The sequence below is a fragment of the Bufo gargarizans genome, chromosome 2 (assembly GCF_014858855.1).
Source record: "Bufo gargarizans isolate SCDJY-AF-19 chromosome 2, ASM1485885v1, whole genome shotgun sequence".
NCBI lineage: Eukaryota > Metazoa > Chordata > Amphibia > Anura > Bufonidae > Bufo > Bufo gargarizans.
The window spans coordinates 656,081,001-656,100,130 of NC_058081.1; the positions used below are offsets into that span (position 1 = coordinate 656,081,001).

Genomic DNA, 19,130 nt, shown 5'->3' on the forward strand with positions numbered 1-19,130 from the left:
AGACAGAAGCGACGAATGGTGAGGCTACTTTCACACTTGCGCTTGATCGGATCCGTCTGCATTAATAACTTAGAAAAAATTCTAAGTGTGAAAGCAGCCTGAGCGGATCCGTCCAGACTTTCAATGTAAAGTCAATGGGGGACGGATCCGCTTGAAGATTGAGCCATATGGTGACATCTTCAAGCGGATCCGTTCCCATTGACTTACATTGTAAGTCTGAACGGATCCGCTCGCCTCCGCACGGCCAGGCGGACACCCGAACGCTGCAAGCAGCGTTCAGCTGTCCGCCTGTCCGTGCGGAGGCGAGCGGAGCGGAGGCTGAACGCCGCCAGACTGATGCAGTCTGAGCGGATCTGCTCCATTCAGACTGCATCAGGGCTGGACGGAGGCGTTTGGGTCCGCTCGTGAGCCCCTTCAAACGGAGCTCACGAACGGACCCATGAACGCTAGTGTGAAAGTAGCCTGAGAACAGTCAGAGTCAACCCACAGACCAGCACCAAAGACCTACAACATCATCTTGCTGCAGATGGAGTCACTGTGCATCGTTTAACCATTCGGCGCACTTTACACAAGGAGATGCTGTATGCAAGAGTGATGCAGAGGAAGCCTTTTCTAAAGTGCCGCTTGAGGTGGGCTAAAGCACATGTGGACAAGCCAGCTTCATTTTGGAATAAGGTGCTGTGGACTGATGAAACTAAAATCGAGTTATTTGGCCATAACAAGGGGCGTTATGCATGGAGGAAAAAGAACACAGCATTCCAAGAAAAACACCTGCTACCTACAGTAAAATATGGTGGTGGTTCCATCATGCTGTGGGGCTATGTGACCAGTGCAGGGACTGGGGATCTGGTCAAAGTTGAGGGACACATGGATTCCACTCAGTATCAGGAGATTCTGGAGACCAATGTTCAGGAATCAGTGACAAAGCTGAAGCTGCACCGGGGCTGGATCTTTCAACAAGACAACGACCCTAAACACTGCTCAAAATCCAATAAGGCATTTATGCAGAGGAACAAGTACAACGTTCTGGAATGGCCATCTCAGTCCCCCGACCTGAATATAATTGAAAATCTGTGGTGTGACTTAAAGAGAGCTGTCCATGCTCGGAAGCCACCAAACCTGAATGAACTAAAGATGTTTTGTAAAAAGGAATGGTCCAAAATACCTTCAACCAGAATCCAGACTCTCATTGGAACCTACAGGAAGCGTTTAGAGGCTGCAATTTCTGCAAAAGGAGGATCTACTAAATATTGATTTCATTTCTTTTTGTGGTGCCCAAATTTATGCACCTGCCTAATTTTGTTTAAACAATTATAGCACACTCTCTGTAAATCCAATAAACTTCATTTCACTTCTCAAATATCACTGTGTGTGTCTCCTATATGATATATTTAACTGACATTTTTTATCGTAACAACCAACGATTTATACAGGAAAATCATGACGATTAACAAGGTTGCCCAAACTTTCGCATCCCACTGTATCTCGCTTAGTAGTAGATTTTCTGTGGACTCTGGTATATTAGGTGGTTTATAATAAACTCCTATTAGTAATTTATTATTAATTTTGCTCAAACAATTCCGCGAACCCAGCTGGGATCACATAATCGCCTTAACGGCTGTGGGCTCTTCCTCTTACGTTGCGACCTGACGTGCTCCACTTTCTTCCCATTCAGCTACATCTATATTATACACTGAGACTCTGCAGATAGGGGGCAGCAGTTCATAGATTTGTTTTACAGCAGCCATATTACCATAAGAAGACAACTCAGAGAACTTTGCCTTATACGGGAATGGGTTGTGGGCGTGTCCTTGACCTCAGATGAGGTCACTGTGTAGGGAGGGGGAGGAGGTGAGCTCTGACTGTTATCCCCCCCCCCCCCCCATACACATTAGATGCAGACATTCATCTCAGCTCCATAGCAGTGAATGGAGAGAGTCGATGGGGTAGAGTGCAATAGGGCAGAGACAGAGGTAGGACCCGCACCTATCGGACATTAATACTACAAAGAACGTGTCTTCTGGAGGATCCCGCGCATTTATTTATTACACCAGTGACCACCAGCCGGTTGTGAAACTACAACCCCCAGCCTCCCTGATTGCTTATATGCTATTTACCCTCCATCTTTATACTGTACGGTCTTTTTGGTGTGTTCTGCTTGTCAGACGTTTAAAGAGTTAAAATATCCGGATAGGGATACGAGACAGATGGAGCGCCAGGAAACTATGGAAACTACAGCAAACAGCAGCTGGCGAGCCTGTCACTATCCATACCAGCTCCGGGTATAGGAAACGACTAATAATTTATCGTAAGCGGCACCAAACGCATGAACGTCCGTGATTTAGGTGAACACGTCACTGCTCGGTGATGAGGAGGATGTTCAGAGGTTTCGTGTTTGGGCACGGCTTTAGGAGGGAGACGGTGGGGACTGAACTCCACGCAGGTTTCTGTGCCATTCACAGGCCTTGCTGGGTGACAACCTCTAGGGACAATGGCTGCAGTGCATTCTATATGTGGTTACGTAGGTGGAAGACACAGGTCCATCAAGTCCAACCAATTATATAGCATTAATTGTAAAGTCTCATTCACACGTCCGTGTCCATGATGTAATCCGTGATAAGAGGGTCGGTGATTCATCCGTGAAGGGTCTGTGTTTGGTCCCTGTGTCCATTTTTGCTCTCCGTGTGTCATCCGTGTTTCACGTATCCATGAACTATAATGGGCACGATGGATCCGATGGAACACAAACAAAAAAGAGCATGATCCTGTGCTAAAACCACGGACGCACAGATCATGCTACACACATTAAAATGAATGGGTGCGTGTGCTGTCCGTGGAGAACACACAGGGGCACAGCCGGTCTTAATAAACCCTATGGCCCAGATTCAGGTAGATTTGCCCATTACTTACACCTGAGCCGCTCAGCTGAATTTCTCTGCGCTGGAGCAATTTTGCCAAATTGCCACCTGATTCAGGAATCGTTTGTTCATTTAATTTGCTCCTGTTTAAGGCAAAGCTGAGGGCGCAAGGCCGTGCAAGTCAAAGTGGGTGTGCCCCTATGTAAATGAGGAATTTTCGGCTCAGCAGAGGTTTGCTAGCATAATTTCAGGGCAAATCCTGCTCAGCTGCTTGCACTGAGCAAATAAATAGGAGCAGACTTGCGCAGGTTCTTTGCTGAATTTCATCCTGCTTTTTCCTACCCCCCCCTGAGCAAGGAAATTCAGCCCTTTTGCAAGACATGGCACCTCCCAAAGGGACCAAAATAAGGAAGGCCAACTTTGTGGCTGCAGAGATGGACATCCTGATTGCTGCACTCCAGCAGCATAAGGAAGTCCTATATGGTGCCCAGCGGGCAAACACCACCATTGCCCAAAGGAGGGCTAAATATGAAGCCATTGCCCTGGACATCAATGCCCTGGGTAATGAAGTGCGTACCTGGGATGACATCCAGAAGAAATTAAATGATATGAGACATTTGGCCATCTTTTGCTAACTTGCCCCTGCTTTTAACAGGAGCAAGTTTGCCCAGGGAAAAAAGCTTGCACGCTTCCAGCGCAAGATGCGCATCACACGCGCATGTTTCTGAATCATCGGCAGTACCTAATTTGCATATTCGCTGAGGGAATTCCATGAAGGCGCAACTTACACCCCGTGCAAAATTGCACGAAAATTGCGCAGGAACAGCTAGGCTGCGTGCGCGGGAAAATGGCCGCTTTTCAGGCTTAACTGGTTTACAGAATCAGCCGCAAATTTGCATAGGAGCAAATCAGTACTTGCGCGGCGCAAATCACACTTGTTCCCGCGCAAGTGCTTCTTGAATCTGGGCCTATATCTGGAGGTGGATTCGGCAGAGTTATCAAAAGTGCGCTGTCCGCATCTGTAGTTCCGTTCCCCCCCCCCCCACAAAAAAGATAGAGCATGTCCTATTCTCATCCACAATCGCGGACAAGAATAGGCATTTCTATCATAGGGCCGGCCATGTGCGGTCTGCAAAATGCGGAACGCACACGGCTGGTCTCCGTGTTTTGCGGATCCACAATTTGCAGATTGCAAAAGACTTACGGACCCTTAGACCATTTTCTACGCCTACAACAGGCATAAAAATACATCCAGGTCGCAGTGCAACACCATTGACTTCCATTACCAAAAATGTCGCGCAACATTATACATTGTACCCTTTGTCGCGCGACAGATGTCGTAGTATAGCCGTAACCTCAAGATTGGACCCATTAAAGAGGTTTTGCCATGAAATCAACCTATCCCCTATCTACAGCATAGGGGGTAAGCATCTGATCAGGCGGGGTCTGACTGCTGGGATCCCGACCAGTGGCGAGAACAAAGGTCCCATGCTCCAGTATGAATGGAGCAGGAGGATGAGCACGCACGGTGCCGCTCCATGCATTCTCTATGGGACTGCTGAGTGCTATACCTGCCTGTCACCAGCAGTTCCATAGAGATGACTGGAGCGGCAGTGTGCGTGCTCATCCTCCTGCTCCATTCATACTGGTGACGACACCACTGAGCTCGTGATTATGGAGGCAGTAGGAGTTTCACCAATCAGATCATTACCCCCGTCCACAGTTGATTTTGTGGTACAGTTCTTTTAAATCTTCACTTTGGGTCATACCATTGACTTTTCAGACTCTCTTTGTTTTACAGGTCCAGGACATACAGGGATGTCCGAAGAGGGGTGTACGTTCCTTACACTCAGGGAAAATGGGAGGGCGAATTGGGTACAGATTTGGTTACAATCCCACATGGTCCCAACGTCACCATCACAGCCAATATTGCAGCCATAACCGACTCCGATAAATTCTTCATCAACGGTTCCAACTGGGAGGGAATTCTGGGACTTGCATATGCCGAGATTGCAAGGGTGAGTAACGGGAATGTTTTGTAAGGGCGGGTTCACATCGGCGTTATTGAATTCCGTTATAGATTCCGTTATGACAGAGTTGTAACGGAATATAACGGAATTCTGGAACAGAACGCAAAATGGAAGCCTTTAAGAGACATTCAGTTTTGCTCCGTCCTAATACATGTCTATGGGGGTACATAACGGTTCCATTTGGTTCCGTTATACTATCAACAGGACTATTTTTACCGTCACGTATAACGGAAACCATAACGGAAATCAAAAACGCTGATGTGAACCCGGTTTAGCTGAACCCTGCAGCAATAAAAAATGCACAACTAAAATAAACTAACTCATGTTTTTTAGGGTTGGTTCACATGTAGTGTAAAAGAAATCAACCAATTTCTGTAGGCAGAGGGTGAAATCAATGGCAACGCCATAGAAAAATGTGCGGCAAAGTCTAGGAGCAGTGTATTAAATTTGTATGGATTTGCAGAAAAATCTGAAATGTTTTGCTGTGTCTGAACAGTTACTGGATGTTTTACCCTATATGGCAATAATATAGTATTGCAGCAATTAGGGGTTATCCCATGATTAATGTAATCATCATATAGTAGATGACAATCTCTTTCTAACAAAGCTAGAACCAGCCCTGTACCTCACATGGATCCAGAGATCTCCACGTTCATTGCTCCAGTTGCTCTGCTAGATTTGTTTCAGACTGGCAGCTCAAGAGGTGTGTCCTTTCTGCTACAGCTCTCTCCCTATAACAGCTCAGAGGTGTGTCCTTTCTTCTGCAGCTCTCTCCCTATAACAGCTCAGAGGTGTGTCCTTTCTGCTACAGCTCTCTCCCTATAACAGCTCAGAGGTGTGTCCTTTCTGCTACAGCTATCTCCCTATAACAGCTCAGAGGTGTGTCCTTTCTGCTACAGCTCTCTCCCTTTAACAGCTCATAGGTGTGTCCTTTCTGCTACAGCTCTCTCCCTTTAACAGCTCATAGGTGTGTCCTTTCTGCTACAGCTCTCTCCCTTTAACAGCTCATAGGTGTGTCCTTTCTGCTACAGCTCTCTCCCTTTAACAGCTCATAGGTGTGTCCTTTCTGCTACAGCTCTCTCCCTATAACAGCTCAGAGGTGTGTCCTTTCTTCTGCAGCTCTCTCCCTATAACAGCTCAGAGGTGTGTCCTTTCTGCTACAGCTCTCTCCCTATAACAGCTCAGAGGTGTGTCCTTTCTGCTACAGCTATCTCCCTATAACAGCTCAGAGGTGTGTCCTTTCTGCTACAGCTCTCTCCCTTTAACAGCTCATAGGTGTGTCCTTTCTGCTACAGCTCACTCCCTTTAACAGCTCATAGGTGTGTCCTTTCTGCTACAGCTCTCTCCCTTTAACAGCTCATAGGTGTGTCCTTTCAGCTACAGCTGTCTCCCTTTAACAGCTCATAGGTGTGTCCTTTCTGCTACAGCTTTCTCCCTATAACAGCTCAGAGGTGTGTCCTTTCTTCTGCAGCTCTCTCCCTATAACAGCTCAGAGGTGTGTCCTTTCTGCTACAGCTCTCTCCCTATAACAGCTCAGAGGTGTGTCCTTTCTGCTACAGCTCTCTCCCTTTAACAGCTCATAGGTGTGTCCTTTCTGCTACAGCTCTCTCCCTTTAACAGCTCATAGGTGTGTCCTTTCTGCTACAGCTCTCTCCCTTTAACAGCTCATAGGTGTGTCCTTTCTGCTACAGCTATCTCCCTATAACAGCTCAGAGGTGTGTCCTTTCTGCTACAGCTCTCTCCCTTTAACAGCTCATAGGTGTGTCCTTTCTGCTATAGCTCTCTCTCTTTAACAGCTCAGAGGTGTGTCCTTTCTGCTACAGCTCTCTCCCTATAACAGCTCAGAGGTGCGTGTCCTTTCTGTTACAGCTCTCTCCCTATAACAGCTCAGAGGTGTGTGTCCTTTCTGTTACAGCTCTCTCCCTATAACAGCTCAGAGGTGTGTCCTTTCTGCTGCAGCTCTTTCCCTACCACAGCTCAGGGAGACTGTCCTTTGTGCTACAGCTGTCTATTTGTAACTGCCACAGCTTCCAACAGTAGATAGAGCTGGTGGCAGTTGAAGGATGGAACTGAGCATGTGCGACCACCTCTGCGAGGTGGACAGAGAAATAAGGAAAAGGACAAATATCAGGTGCCACTATACAGATAGATTTAATTGAATTACTCAGTGACTATGGTAAATCTTTAATGAAAGGGCATTTGTCCCTATAAAACCTGTGCCCTATGACACTGGCTGACCTGTTACATGTGCGCTTGGCAGCTGAAGCATCTGTGTTGGCCCCATGTTCATATGTGCCCACACTTGCTGAGAAAAATGATGTTTTATTATATGCAAATCAGCCTCTAGGAGCAACGGGGGCGTTACCATTCCACCTAGAGTCTCTCCTCTCTGCAACTGCCACGTCCTCTGGACTTTCATTGACAGGGCCAGGCAGGCGTGATCACTTTTACACCACCTGTCCCTGTCAATCAAAGTGCAGAGTGAGTGAGTAACGGTAAATCCCCCGTTGCTCCTAGAGGCTCATTTGCAAATATTAAAACATCAGGTTTCTCAGCAATGTGGGCACATATGAACATGGGACCAACACGGATGCCTTCAGCAGCCAAGTGCACATGTAACAGGCCAGCCAGTGTCATAGGTACAAAACTGCTGACAGATGCCCTTTAAATGCAAATACAAAAGTATTCAGACCCAGGTGCAGGTTGGGGTTGTCCACCAGTATTACATCTTCTTTGCAGATGGCTCACAGTGGGTTAAAAGTAAAAAAGGAGCCAATCACTGGTAGTGACTCGGACCTCAGAAAGTTATTGGATGAGGTGGCATTTCTTGGCATTCCCTGGGTGTCGATATAGGACCAGGAATTGGAGAGCTGCAGGGACCCATAAGAGCCATAATTTGGCTTCTTTTTTTTTTACTTTTAACCCACAGTGAGCCATATATTAAAACAAAATGAAATCTTGCTGGTCAACCCTTTTAATATTCATCTTCCACCCAATTTTCTTTCAGCCTGATGACACCCTGGAACCATTCTTTGACTCCCTTGTGAAGCAAACACGGGTCTCGAATATCTTCTCACTCCAGTTGTGTGGGACAGGCTACCCGATAAAGGAGGGCAACACGTCGGCCTCAGTGGGAGGAAGTATGGTGAGTACAGTAAGACGTGCGCTGGTGAGAATATTAGACAAGGTTTGTGTTGTGATCATTCCTCAAGAGAAGATGCTGCAGTCATGTATGATAGGACATTTCACGTGATGCAATAATATATCATCCATTTATGAATTAAATCTGAATGTGCGCTCTTTCTCCAGGTCATCGGTGGGGTTGACTCCTCTCTGTATGTGGGTAATATATGGTACACACCAATCAGAAAGGAGTGGTACTATGAAGTCGTCATTGTAAAGATTGAAATCAACGGACAGGATCTCCTGATGGATTGTAAAGAGGTGAGACTTTTGGGGGTTGGTAGTAATATTTCTAACTAAGGGCTCATTCAGACAGCCGTAAGAATGAGTCCGCATCCGTTCCGCAATTTTGCGGAATGAGTGCAGACCCATTCATTTCAATGGGGCCGCAAAACATGCGGACAGCACACCGTACCGCGGCCCCGCAAAAAAAATAGCACATGTCCTATTCTCGTCTGCAATCGCAGACAAGTATAGGCATTTCTATCATAGTGCCGGCCGCAAAATGTGGAACGGTCCTGTGAATGCGCCCTTATAGTATGATGAAGGTTAGATGTCTATTTTAATGTGACAATATGTAAGTTAAAGGGGTCTTCCGGGAGTAGAATATTGATACCCTATCCTCAGGTGGGGGTCCGACTCTTGACACCCCCACCGATCAGTTATTTGAAGAGGCAGCAGTGCTCGGTGACTGCTGAAGCTTCTTCTTAGGCTACTTTCACACTTGCGTTTTTCTTTTCCGGCACTGAGTTCCGTCCTAGGGGCTCTATACCAGAAAAGAACTGATCAGGCATATCCCCATGCATTCTGAATAGAGAGTAATCCGTTCAGGATGCATCAGGATGTCTTCAGTTCAGTCTTTTTGCCTTTTCAGGACGGAGATAATACCGCAGCATGCTACTCTTTTATCTCCGTCCAAAATGCGGAAACACTTGCTGGAATGCCGGATCCGGCATTTTTTCCCATTGAAATGCATTAATGCCAGATTCAGCCCGACTGGTCCAGCAAAATGGATACTTTTTGCGGTTTGCGCATGCTCAGACTGCAAAAAATATGAAAAAAAATAAATGCCGGATCCATTTTTCTGGATGACACCAGAGAGACAGATCTGGCATTTCAATGCATTTGTCAGACGGATCAGGATCCTAACAAGTGCCATCAGTTGGTATAGGTTTTGACGGATCCGGCAGGCAGTTCCGGCGACGGAACTATCTGCAGGAATCCTCTGCCGCAATTGTGCGAGTTTTCCGCACGGGTGCAATGTGTGACGTGAACACATAGCACCCGCACTGAATCCTGACCCATTCATTTCAATGAGTCTGTGTACATGAGCATTGTTTTTCACGCATCACTTGTGCGTTGCGTGAAAATCGCAACATGTTCTATACTCTGCGTTTTTCACACAACGCAGGCCCCATAGAAATGAATGGGGCTGCGTGAAAATCGCATTGTATCCGCAAACAAGTGCGGGTGCGATGCATTTTTCACTGATGGTTGCTAGGAGATGTTGTTTGTAAACCTTCAGTTTTTTTATCACGCGCATGAAAAACGCATCAAAACGCATTGCACCCGCATGGAAAAAACTGAACAACCCCTTTTAGATAATATTACAAATGGCTCACGGAGCGACGTGCTGTCATATTTATATTCTCAGTACAACTATGATAAGAGCATCGTTGACAGTGGAACCACAAACCTCCGGCTGCCGAAACGAGTGTTCGATGAAGCCGTAAAGGCAATTAAAGCTGCTTCCTCGGTAAGTGAAGGATATCGATATGATAATTGGAGCGGTAACAAAGAGGAATTGGGGGGGATTTATCATAACTGGTGTAAAGTAGAACTGGCTGAGTTGCCCATAGCAACCAATCAGATTCCACCTTTCATTTTTCAGCGCTCCTTTGGAAAAAGAAAGGTGGAATCTGATTGGTTGCTATGGGCAACTGAGCCAGTTCTACTTTACACCAGTTTGGTAAATCTCCCCCATTGTCTGTTTTCCATATGTACTATAGTCACCCACAGTGCATTACTGATGTTAGTAAATAGGAAAATTCTGGCTAAAAACTTTAAACTAAAACTTCTCACAGCTGAGAATTTGCTACAATTGTATCTGGTCTAAGCAATCTTCTGTGAACTAAATGCATCAGCGTCACCAATTGTAATAAACTGTGATTCAGTCAGTAATTATTGTTCCTATTGACAGGCTTAAAGGGCATCTGTCAGCAGTTTTGTCCCTATGACACCGGCTGACCTGTTACATGTGCACTTGGCAGCTGAAGGCATCTGTGTTGGTCCCATGTTCATATGTGCCCACACTGCTGAGAAAAATGAAGTTTTAATATATGCAAATGAGATTCTAGGAGCAACGGGGGCGTTGCAATTACACCTAGAGGCTCTGCTCTCTCTGCAACTGCCCCGCCCTCTGGACTTTGATTGACAGGGCCAGGTTTGATCACATTTTCACTGCCTGGTCCTGTCAATGAAAGTGAAGAGGGTGCAGCAGTTGCTTCCGCGTTTGACCACGGCATCTGAAGCATTAAATGTCCTCGACCGGCATTACCACCGATTGCGGACATTAGCCCCGGGGGCCTGCTGTATGAAACAGCTATAGCACCCACTCCGCTTGCCAGCGGGCACCATTTTTAAATGCCTGACTGCCAGCATATTTTTACGTGGGGCGGTCAGAAAGGGGTTAAACAATAGGTGATTTTCTGATGACACATTTCATTTAAGACAACACATTTTAGAAAGTTGCAGAAGCTTTCATTATAGAATGACTAAGCCTTATTTAAATAAATCCAGAAGCCTTCCATATCACCAGGGTCTAGAAAACCGAAAACCAGGTGGCAGTCCCTGTGACTGGCCGAGAGGTGAAGGGAACATTTTAGGCTGGGTTCACATCACTGTTTTTAATTTCAGTTCTTCTGCTCCTTTATAGGAGCGGAATGGTGAAAATGGTGGATCTGCCTCATGAGAGACACCAACAGCGCTCCCATTGACTATGATGGAGTCTGTTGGGTTTCTGTCATGGTGTATGGCATTTTTTGGCAGAATCTTATGACAGAGCCTCCTGCAGATGTGCACCTAGCCATAGTCAAAGAAACAATGGTAGTAGTGTCCTCTCCATGTCCATGGCAGATACAGAAAGAGCAAAATCAGCGTGAAGGCCTTATCATACAGCTCGTCACATCTTGCTTTTCTGGACTCCTTGGGGGACGGCCACACGGTCAGGTTTCTGCGTGCAGTTTTGGAAGCCAAAATCAGAAGTAGATCATAAAAAGAAAGTATAAAGAACAGATACGACTTCTCTTTTTTGAATTCACTCCTGGTTTTGGCTTCTAAAACGGCATTTAAAAACCTGACCATGTGGCTGTACCCATCGAGTCTGACATAGAGTAGTAATATTAGAGTAGAAATGAGAGTTGCCTCTAATCATGCTTGAATTTTCAGGTTTATGTTGATTCATATGCATAATATTCATTAAAGGGGTTGTCTGAGTTGTTTTTTTTACCAAGTGATTGGGGGAGTGTGGTAAAATAAAATAAAAAAATGGTCATCTTCCCAGGCTATAACCATTGACATATTGTTTGGCTGCAGTGGTGATGTATACTGCTACCACCAATCACTGGCTCCAATGGTGGACAACTCATGTCATGACCGATGAGGCCAGTGATTGGCATCAGCTGTATATAGTAAACATCAAGGGGACAGGACAGGGCAGTGGCACTGGATCAGATTTGGCATAGCGGGAAGGAAATGTTTTTTTGTTATTTTACCAGTAGGCCCCCCCCCATCACTTTGGTAAGATAACAAAAAGACTTGAACAACCCCTTTAAACTATTTCTCCTGTATGCTACGTTATGTTTTTTTCCGCCATGTTTTATTTCTCTTCTTTCATAGACAGAGAAATTTCCCGATGGGTTCTGGTTGGGAGAACAGCTGGTATGTTGGCAGGAAGGTACAACACCATGGAATATCTTTCCGGTGATTTCTCTATATCTGATGGGTGAAGCTACTAATGAATCTTTCCGCATCACCATCTTGCCACAGGTTAGTATCCCATACATGTTTAGACATGGCCCCATTGTGAACCGTCTAAGGCAGATGCAAGATCCACCCTCTAAACACAAGAGGATCATAATCTTCTGTCATAATGCATAGCCACTTACTGGAGATATGGGTTCTCGCAATGCATTTGCTGCAGGCTAGACTGGGTTGTGAAGTCTAAGGACCCCCTGGTCTTCACCTTTAACCCCCTACAAGAAGGTATAGAGTTTGCTGCAAGAAGATTCCCAGGATAGATTCACCAGAATGGTCAAGGATTCTGACAGACTAGTAGTTTAGTCGGGAACGGAGCCATGCATTTTCACCAGGAGAGCAGTCAGGATGTATCAGACCAAAGGATGAGATGAGACCAAAGTAAAGAACAAAGCAGAATGTTGGGTCAAGGTGCAGAACATCAGGTACCAGATGAACAAGGCGGAAGTCTGGATCAGAGTCAATCAAGGATCAGAAGCAACAGGAACAAGTGCCAAGAAAAGGTATAAACCATATATTGCCTAGCAGTGTACCACCACCAACCAAGGAGAGAAGGAGAACCATGGTTGGTTCCAGGAAGGCCATAGCTCAGATCAGGGCCAGAGGAGAAGAGGCTGCCGCAAGTTACCCAGAGGTGGTGGTCGAAACAAGCGATGTGAGAAAAGATTAATCTAGTTGCAGCTACACGCAGCTAGAACTGTATAATTTCAAGGGGTTTTCCAGGACTTGATGAGGATAGGTCAGTGATCGGCAAACTGCGGCTCTCCAGCTGTTGCAGAACTACAACTCCCAGCATGCAAAGACTGCCTACAGCTTTCAGCTAACAGCTGGGCATGGTGGCAGTTGTAGTTTTGCAACAGCTGGAGAGCCTCAGTTTGCCTATCACTGGGATAGGTCATCAGTATCGGATCGGCGGTGGAAACTATTCAGTGGACGGGAAGCTCTGTTTACCATGTAGTTTCCAGTGCAGGGTACTGCAGCTCAGCACCCGTCCACTTGGCCACGACACATTGAACAGAGCCTTCTGTTTTTTTACTCCATCCACTATGCAACCTGCAACGGCGACTGCCGAAACAGCTGATCGGAGAAGGTGCTGGATGTCAGCCACCCATGATCTGATATTGGTGACCTACTTGGACGATAGATCATCAGTACCTAAATTCCGTAAACCCCTTTAACTCTGTGACTGTGCAGGAGATTTGGAGCTTTGTATCACCAAGAAAAAGCTCCGAACCCTATAGAGTAATAGCAAAATTAAGAAATTGATCAGCACAGAATGATGTAAAGTTAAAAAAAAAAAAAAAGGATGGAGATTCAAGTCACAAAATATGTTCCCAGTAGATGAGATCCTGGAGGATATGAACGCGCCCGAGAAGAACGCTTGTGGTGCTTGTTTCACGTGGCAGGATTTTATGTGATACATCAGTCTTTTATTTTCTCCGCAGCAATACCTTCGCCCTGTGGAGGATATCGCTACGTCTCAGGATGACTGCTATAAGTTTGCGGTATCCCAGTCTTCTACTGGCACAGTTATGGGAGCTGTCATCATGGAGGGCTTCTACGTTGTGTTTGACCGTGCAAGTAAACGCATAGGATTTGCAGTCAGCACATGTCACGGTGAGAAATCATTCACTGCTGTTTCACACAGAGCACTTAAACCTCTTACGTTTACCTCTCAGAGGACTCAGTTTGCAGTATACAAGCTGCTGTAAACTGAACCTGTATGCTGCAGACAGCACTTGCAGAGCAGTGGCGGAGAATCTACAAAGTATTGCATGACGATCTTCACTGCAGCACCCGTCGTGCAACCATTGATCATTGCGTAACACTGGGGCCATTGAACAGAATAGGGTCACAGTGTGACCCGCAACCTGATGCGACCCTTACCTCAGAATCGCACAAAAATCCAAGACGGCTGAATTTTCTGTGGTTCTGGGTTGCAATCGTGGCAACTTGTGCATTGTGCTGTCAGCCCATTCAGTTCAGTGGCCCCACTGCTACACAACCATCATGGGTTCCACAACGGGTGTTGTGGCCAAGATCACCATGTGGCGCCAGCCAAAGGGGAATGCAGTCCAATAATAATTTTTTTGTATTTTTCTAAAAAAAACTATGTAAAAAGAAACCTAACTACAGTTTGTAGAAAAGATGGAGAAGCTTAGGAGTTCCCAGGTGACTTACCGGTGAACCTCCATCCCCGAGGCAGTCTATGCACTGCCGCCACCACCGGTCTAGAGTTGTGCTATGATTTATGCAAATTCCTGACATATGTTATAGTGAAAAGTGGCGTGAGCAGCATAAAACCCCCAAAAGTTACAGACTTTTTGTGTAAATAATGTCAGAAAACTGAAGCAAAGACCTTGACAAGCTCCCCTCCTATGTGGCCCTACTGTAAATTACAGTATGTGAGTACAGAAGAACCCAGACCAGCTATTATTGTGAAATATATTGGTTCTCCCATACATACCAACATTTACACATCAAAATTGGGGCATGTAAGTCTCTCCCCTGGGACCAACCTCAGAACTGGTCATTTGGCTTGAGATCTGCATAAGCCCCTCTCCTTTGTGGCCCATTTGGCAGGATTGTCCTGGCAGAATCGTAATTTGTGGCAAGTATGGTTATCCTCATACATAGATAAGGTGTTGAATTGGGCCAAGGCTCTTACAAAGTAACGGGTACCAAGTCAGAAGATGACCCTTGAGATGACTTTGGAGCCAATCATTTGCCATAGTGGTCTTATGGACTGATTTACAAATCTACTAACTGATAGGCCCTGCATGTTCAATGAGGTTGGGTTCTCCGAATGTTGTCTTTTGGCGGGCCTAAAGAAGCTAGTCTGACACTAGCAGACATTATAGATGGAATGATATAATTGCATTGTCCTCCATAGTCTACTGCGAGGGTTGATTGTCCACCATCGTAACAAGCAGGATGTTTTGTAGCTCGATCCATATGACTGTAATTGTGATGTGTTGTACTATCTTGCAGTTCATGACTACTCGCGCCAGGCCTCTGTGGACGGTCCGTTTTATGCATCAGACTTGGAAGACTGTGGCTATAACACCCCACAGCTGGATGAGTCGGCATTGATGACCACGGCCTACATCATGGCGGGTGTCTGTGCCCTCTTCATGCTCCCCCTCTGTCTAATGCTGTTCCAGTGGCGCTGCTTCCGCTGTCTAAGACGATCACAAGATGATTTCGCAGACGATATTTCCCTGCTGAAGTAAGAAGCTACATCTCCTCTACCTGTTGCCTCCAGGTGACCGCAAGAAAACCCGCAGCAGGGGGCTTGGTATGATACGGCCATCGGTCCTGCACGGGCAGAGTCTACCAGAGAAGCCAGGACATGAGCCAACCAAATGATGGATTATTTTTGCAGCTTTACAAATCTCAAATCTTTCACTTGTGATCAAGCATCTTCTTATGTAACAGCGCTAAATACCATTAGGACGGAGGGAGTGTCGATTAACCCAAAGCCATATTGAAGACTAACCGAAACTGCATTCCCTGTTCTTCATGCTTATTGCTAGGTCATGCGGGGTCCTTGGTTTGCGGGCGACGTAATAAGTGAACATTGTTATTCTAAAGACAAAAGGGAATCATAGAAGCAAAATTCTTTAAGGGTGGCGGGATGTGGAGGAGGTACAAAGGCTCCAAATCTGCACCAGCCCCATAGCTGCAAGGTCCCATGTATGGCGGTTCAGTGACCGGTGTGTTGGTGGCATCCATACACTAGTAAATGGTCCATAGCATGGCAGTGAGTGTCGGAAGTCTGTATACCCCTCTCCAGTCCAGAAGGGCTACTTTACATTAGGGACCAAACCTTCTTAATTTGATATCCCCAAACTGAATGTGTTTTTATGGTTATGACATTCCTGTACACAGACCGCAGATTTCTTCTTGTTGGCGAAACTGGCAGCAACTGAAGAAAGGATAGGTCATCCATAGCAGATCTGTGGCGGGTCTGACACCCAGCACCCCCACCGATCAGCCGCCAGAAATAACATATTGGATGGAACTGGAAACAGCGCCATCTGCTGTGTAGTGGCCATGCTGGGGTACTGTAGTGAAAGGGAACTGAGCTGCAGTACCGTGCCACAGCCACTACGCAGTATATGACGCTGTCTGCCTCCAGATCCGTCTGCGGAGTTATTTCCAGTACCGGATGCTGCTGAGAACAGCTGATAATAGGGGTCCTTGGAGTTGTACCCCCACCGATCTGATATCGATGAGCCATTCTAAGGATTGGTCATTGATATCTACAGCTTTTAAGGTTGCTTTCAGCCCCATGAAATCTATTGCAATCCACTTAAAATAGTCTACAGCAGGGATGCTCAACCTGCGGCCCTCCGTCTGTTGTAAAACTACAACTCCTACCATGCCCTGCTGTAGACTGTCCAGGCATGCTGAGAGTTGTAGTTTTGCAACAGCTGGAGGGCCGCAGGTTGAGCATCCGTGCTGTAGACTATTTTAAGTGGATTGTAATAGATTTCATGGGGTTGAAAAACAACCTGGCCATCCCTGGTCTAAAGCAACAAAAAGGAGTAATAGTCCTTTTTTGCCAATCCCCTGTGTGTCTGTGTCGATGCCTCCTTTGGCGGTCTTACCATCACTTCATTGGTGTCAGGGAAGCATCCGAAGGGGCTGGGTAAGGTGAATATAACTCCTTTTAATTATTTTAGACCAATGTAAATGGTTTGTATGTAAATTATATGGGGTTGGACAACCCCTTTAAGGCTAATTTTACATGAGCGTAATATGCACGTGTATTTGTGCGCCCGTATTACAGAGGCAAATCCCACCTCCACCGCGGGTCTGATCACCTGAACCAGCAGCGTCATAGGTCCTTGTAATGCAGTTAGTCTGAGTGGTCAGACCCACTGTCGGGCCGAGATTTCCATCCATAATATGGGAGCACAAACCCACCTGCATTACACACTTGTAAAATTGGCCCAAGTGAAAATTAAAAGGAAAAAAGAAAATTAAAGAGCCCTTGTCACCTTAAAATGTCTGTTTTAGTAAATAATAATTCTGCAGTAGCTTTTCTTACACAGCAGGCATGCTCAACCTGCGGCCCTCCAGCTGTTGCAAAACTACAACTCCCAGCACGCGCAGACAGCCTACAGCTATCAGCCTACAGCAGTGAATGATGGTGGGAGTTGTAGTTTTACAACAGCTGGAGCATCCCTGTTATACAGTAACTACCATTCCTCTGTTATTCCACTTGAAAATATGTGAATAAATTAAAAAATTGCCCTTTTTTAATATGGCGTCTCTCTACACAATCTATCAGTACTGGCTGTACACATTTCCAGGAGGAATCACAGAGCAATAGCAGTATGTATGTACTAAAACAGACATGTCAGGAGAACTCTTTAAAGGGGACACGTGTCTGATCAGCAGAGTTCTGACCACTGGGCACCCGCTGATCATGAGAACGGGGTACATTTACCCACATTTGAACTGAGCGCCAGACATGTGTCCACCACTTCATTAATTTCTATGGTACTGCCGGAGGTAGCAGAGTACAAGCGCCCTGCCATCTCCCACAGCCCCATAGAATTGTATGGAGTGGCAGTATGTGTGTCCGCTGCTCCATTCAAATGGGGGAACATGGGTCCCCATTCTTGTGAACGGCAGGAACCCTCACGTTCCAATCTCTTGCTGATCAGACTCTTACTCCCTATCCTGTGGATAGGGAATAAGTTGTTGTAATGGAACAGTCCCTTTAAAGGGGTATTCCGGTTAGAAGAAGTTATGCGACCACTGGTACCCCTAGCGATCACAAGAACAGGGGTCCTGTACCCCTGAAATAAATGAAGCAGCTGGTCGAACATGCACACTGCCGCTCCGTTCTTTGTCTATGGGACTTCCGGATAAGGCCTCATGAACACGAACGTGTGCAGGCCGGGCCCGTGCTGCGGACCGCAAAACTGACCGTGGGGCTGCAGCATTCATATTGCGGACCCATTCACTTGAATGCGGTCCGCATCCTTGTATTGAGGGCCGGGCAACGGCCGTGTGCATGAGCCCTAAAGCTGAGCATTGTACTCGGCTGTCTCAGGCAGTCTCATAGAGATCAGTGAAGCAGCAAGGTGCATTCTGGAGCTGTCACTCCATTTATTTCAGGGGTACAGGGCCACAATTCTGATGATCGCTGAAGGTCCCAGTAGTCAAACCTCTATTGATATAGTATTCAATAAAGGATAAAAAAAACACCAAAAAAAACCACTTTAATTATTAAAAATTCTGTTTTATCAGTACGGGATGCCTAGCCCTCCCCATAAATCTTTTGTATGTAGGGTCTCTATTGAGATTTCAGGAGGTGATCCGCCTGTATCAGACCCTTTTATGCAGCACATATAACAAGGAGAAAGCCCCTGTGTAAAACTTGTGTCAGACCTGGGCTCATGTCGATCCAAGAACATGTTCTGGCTTTGCGACATTATATCATATGTGATCCTACCCGTTATCAGATTGCATAGATCTCTCTTATACAGGATGAGGAGCCCACCGGATGACCCCGAAGGAGGATTGAAATGAGATTTATAGGGGAGGGCGGCTTTTCAATTCATTGACAATTTTCTTAATGTAACTGTACGTGATGATCATTAACAATAATTGTTATATCTATGGTACTAAAACGATCAGTAACAATCAGAACCGTCCAGCGTTATGTCTTGTTTTACATATACATAGATGTTACTCCACTTTCTACACCACCCCTTTACTGGAGGAAGACTGGGACAAAGCCTCACTTGGTAAATCTGGCTTAGGGCTCATGCACGTGGCTGTTCCGCGCATTAGGGACCGCAATTTCCGCTGACTAATTCAACTTGAATGGGTCCGTGATCCGTCCGCACCGCAAAAAAATAGATTATGTAAAATGTAGGTATGGTGGCTCACTCCGTTTATAGTTGTGGATAGGTGCTACTAAGCCAAAATGACTCACCCAGTCAAAAAGGGAAGGATATAGAAAAAGTAGATAGGCTGAGCACTCACACCTGGACCATACAGA

The 19,130-nt window shown here is 46.1% G+C and overlaps 1 protein-coding gene across 1 annotated transcript in view; it reads left to right on the forward strand.

Moving 5' to 3' along the window:
- Nucleotides 1–18,775, forward strand: part of BACE1 (beta-secretase 1) — a 55,702-nt gene extending 36,927 nt beyond the window's left edge. Inside the window, exons 3-9 of the mRNA XM_044282248.1 lie at nt 4,660–4,876; nt 7,896–8,033; nt 8,198–8,332; nt 9,726–9,827; nt 11,969–12,118; nt 13,552–13,723; nt 15,098–18,775. Of these exons, the coding sequence (XP_044138183.1) occupies nt 4,660–4,876; nt 7,896–8,033; nt 8,198–8,332; nt 9,726–9,827; nt 11,969–12,118; nt 13,552–13,723; nt 15,098–15,339 (1,156 nt within the window). The 3' untranslated portion in view covers nt 15,340–18,775. The remainder of the gene's footprint in view (nt 1–4,659; nt 4,877–7,895; nt 8,034–8,197; nt 8,333–9,725; nt 9,828–11,968; nt 12,119–13,551; nt 13,724–15,097) is intronic.
- The last annotated feature ends 355 nt before the right edge of the window (nt 18,776–19,130 follow it).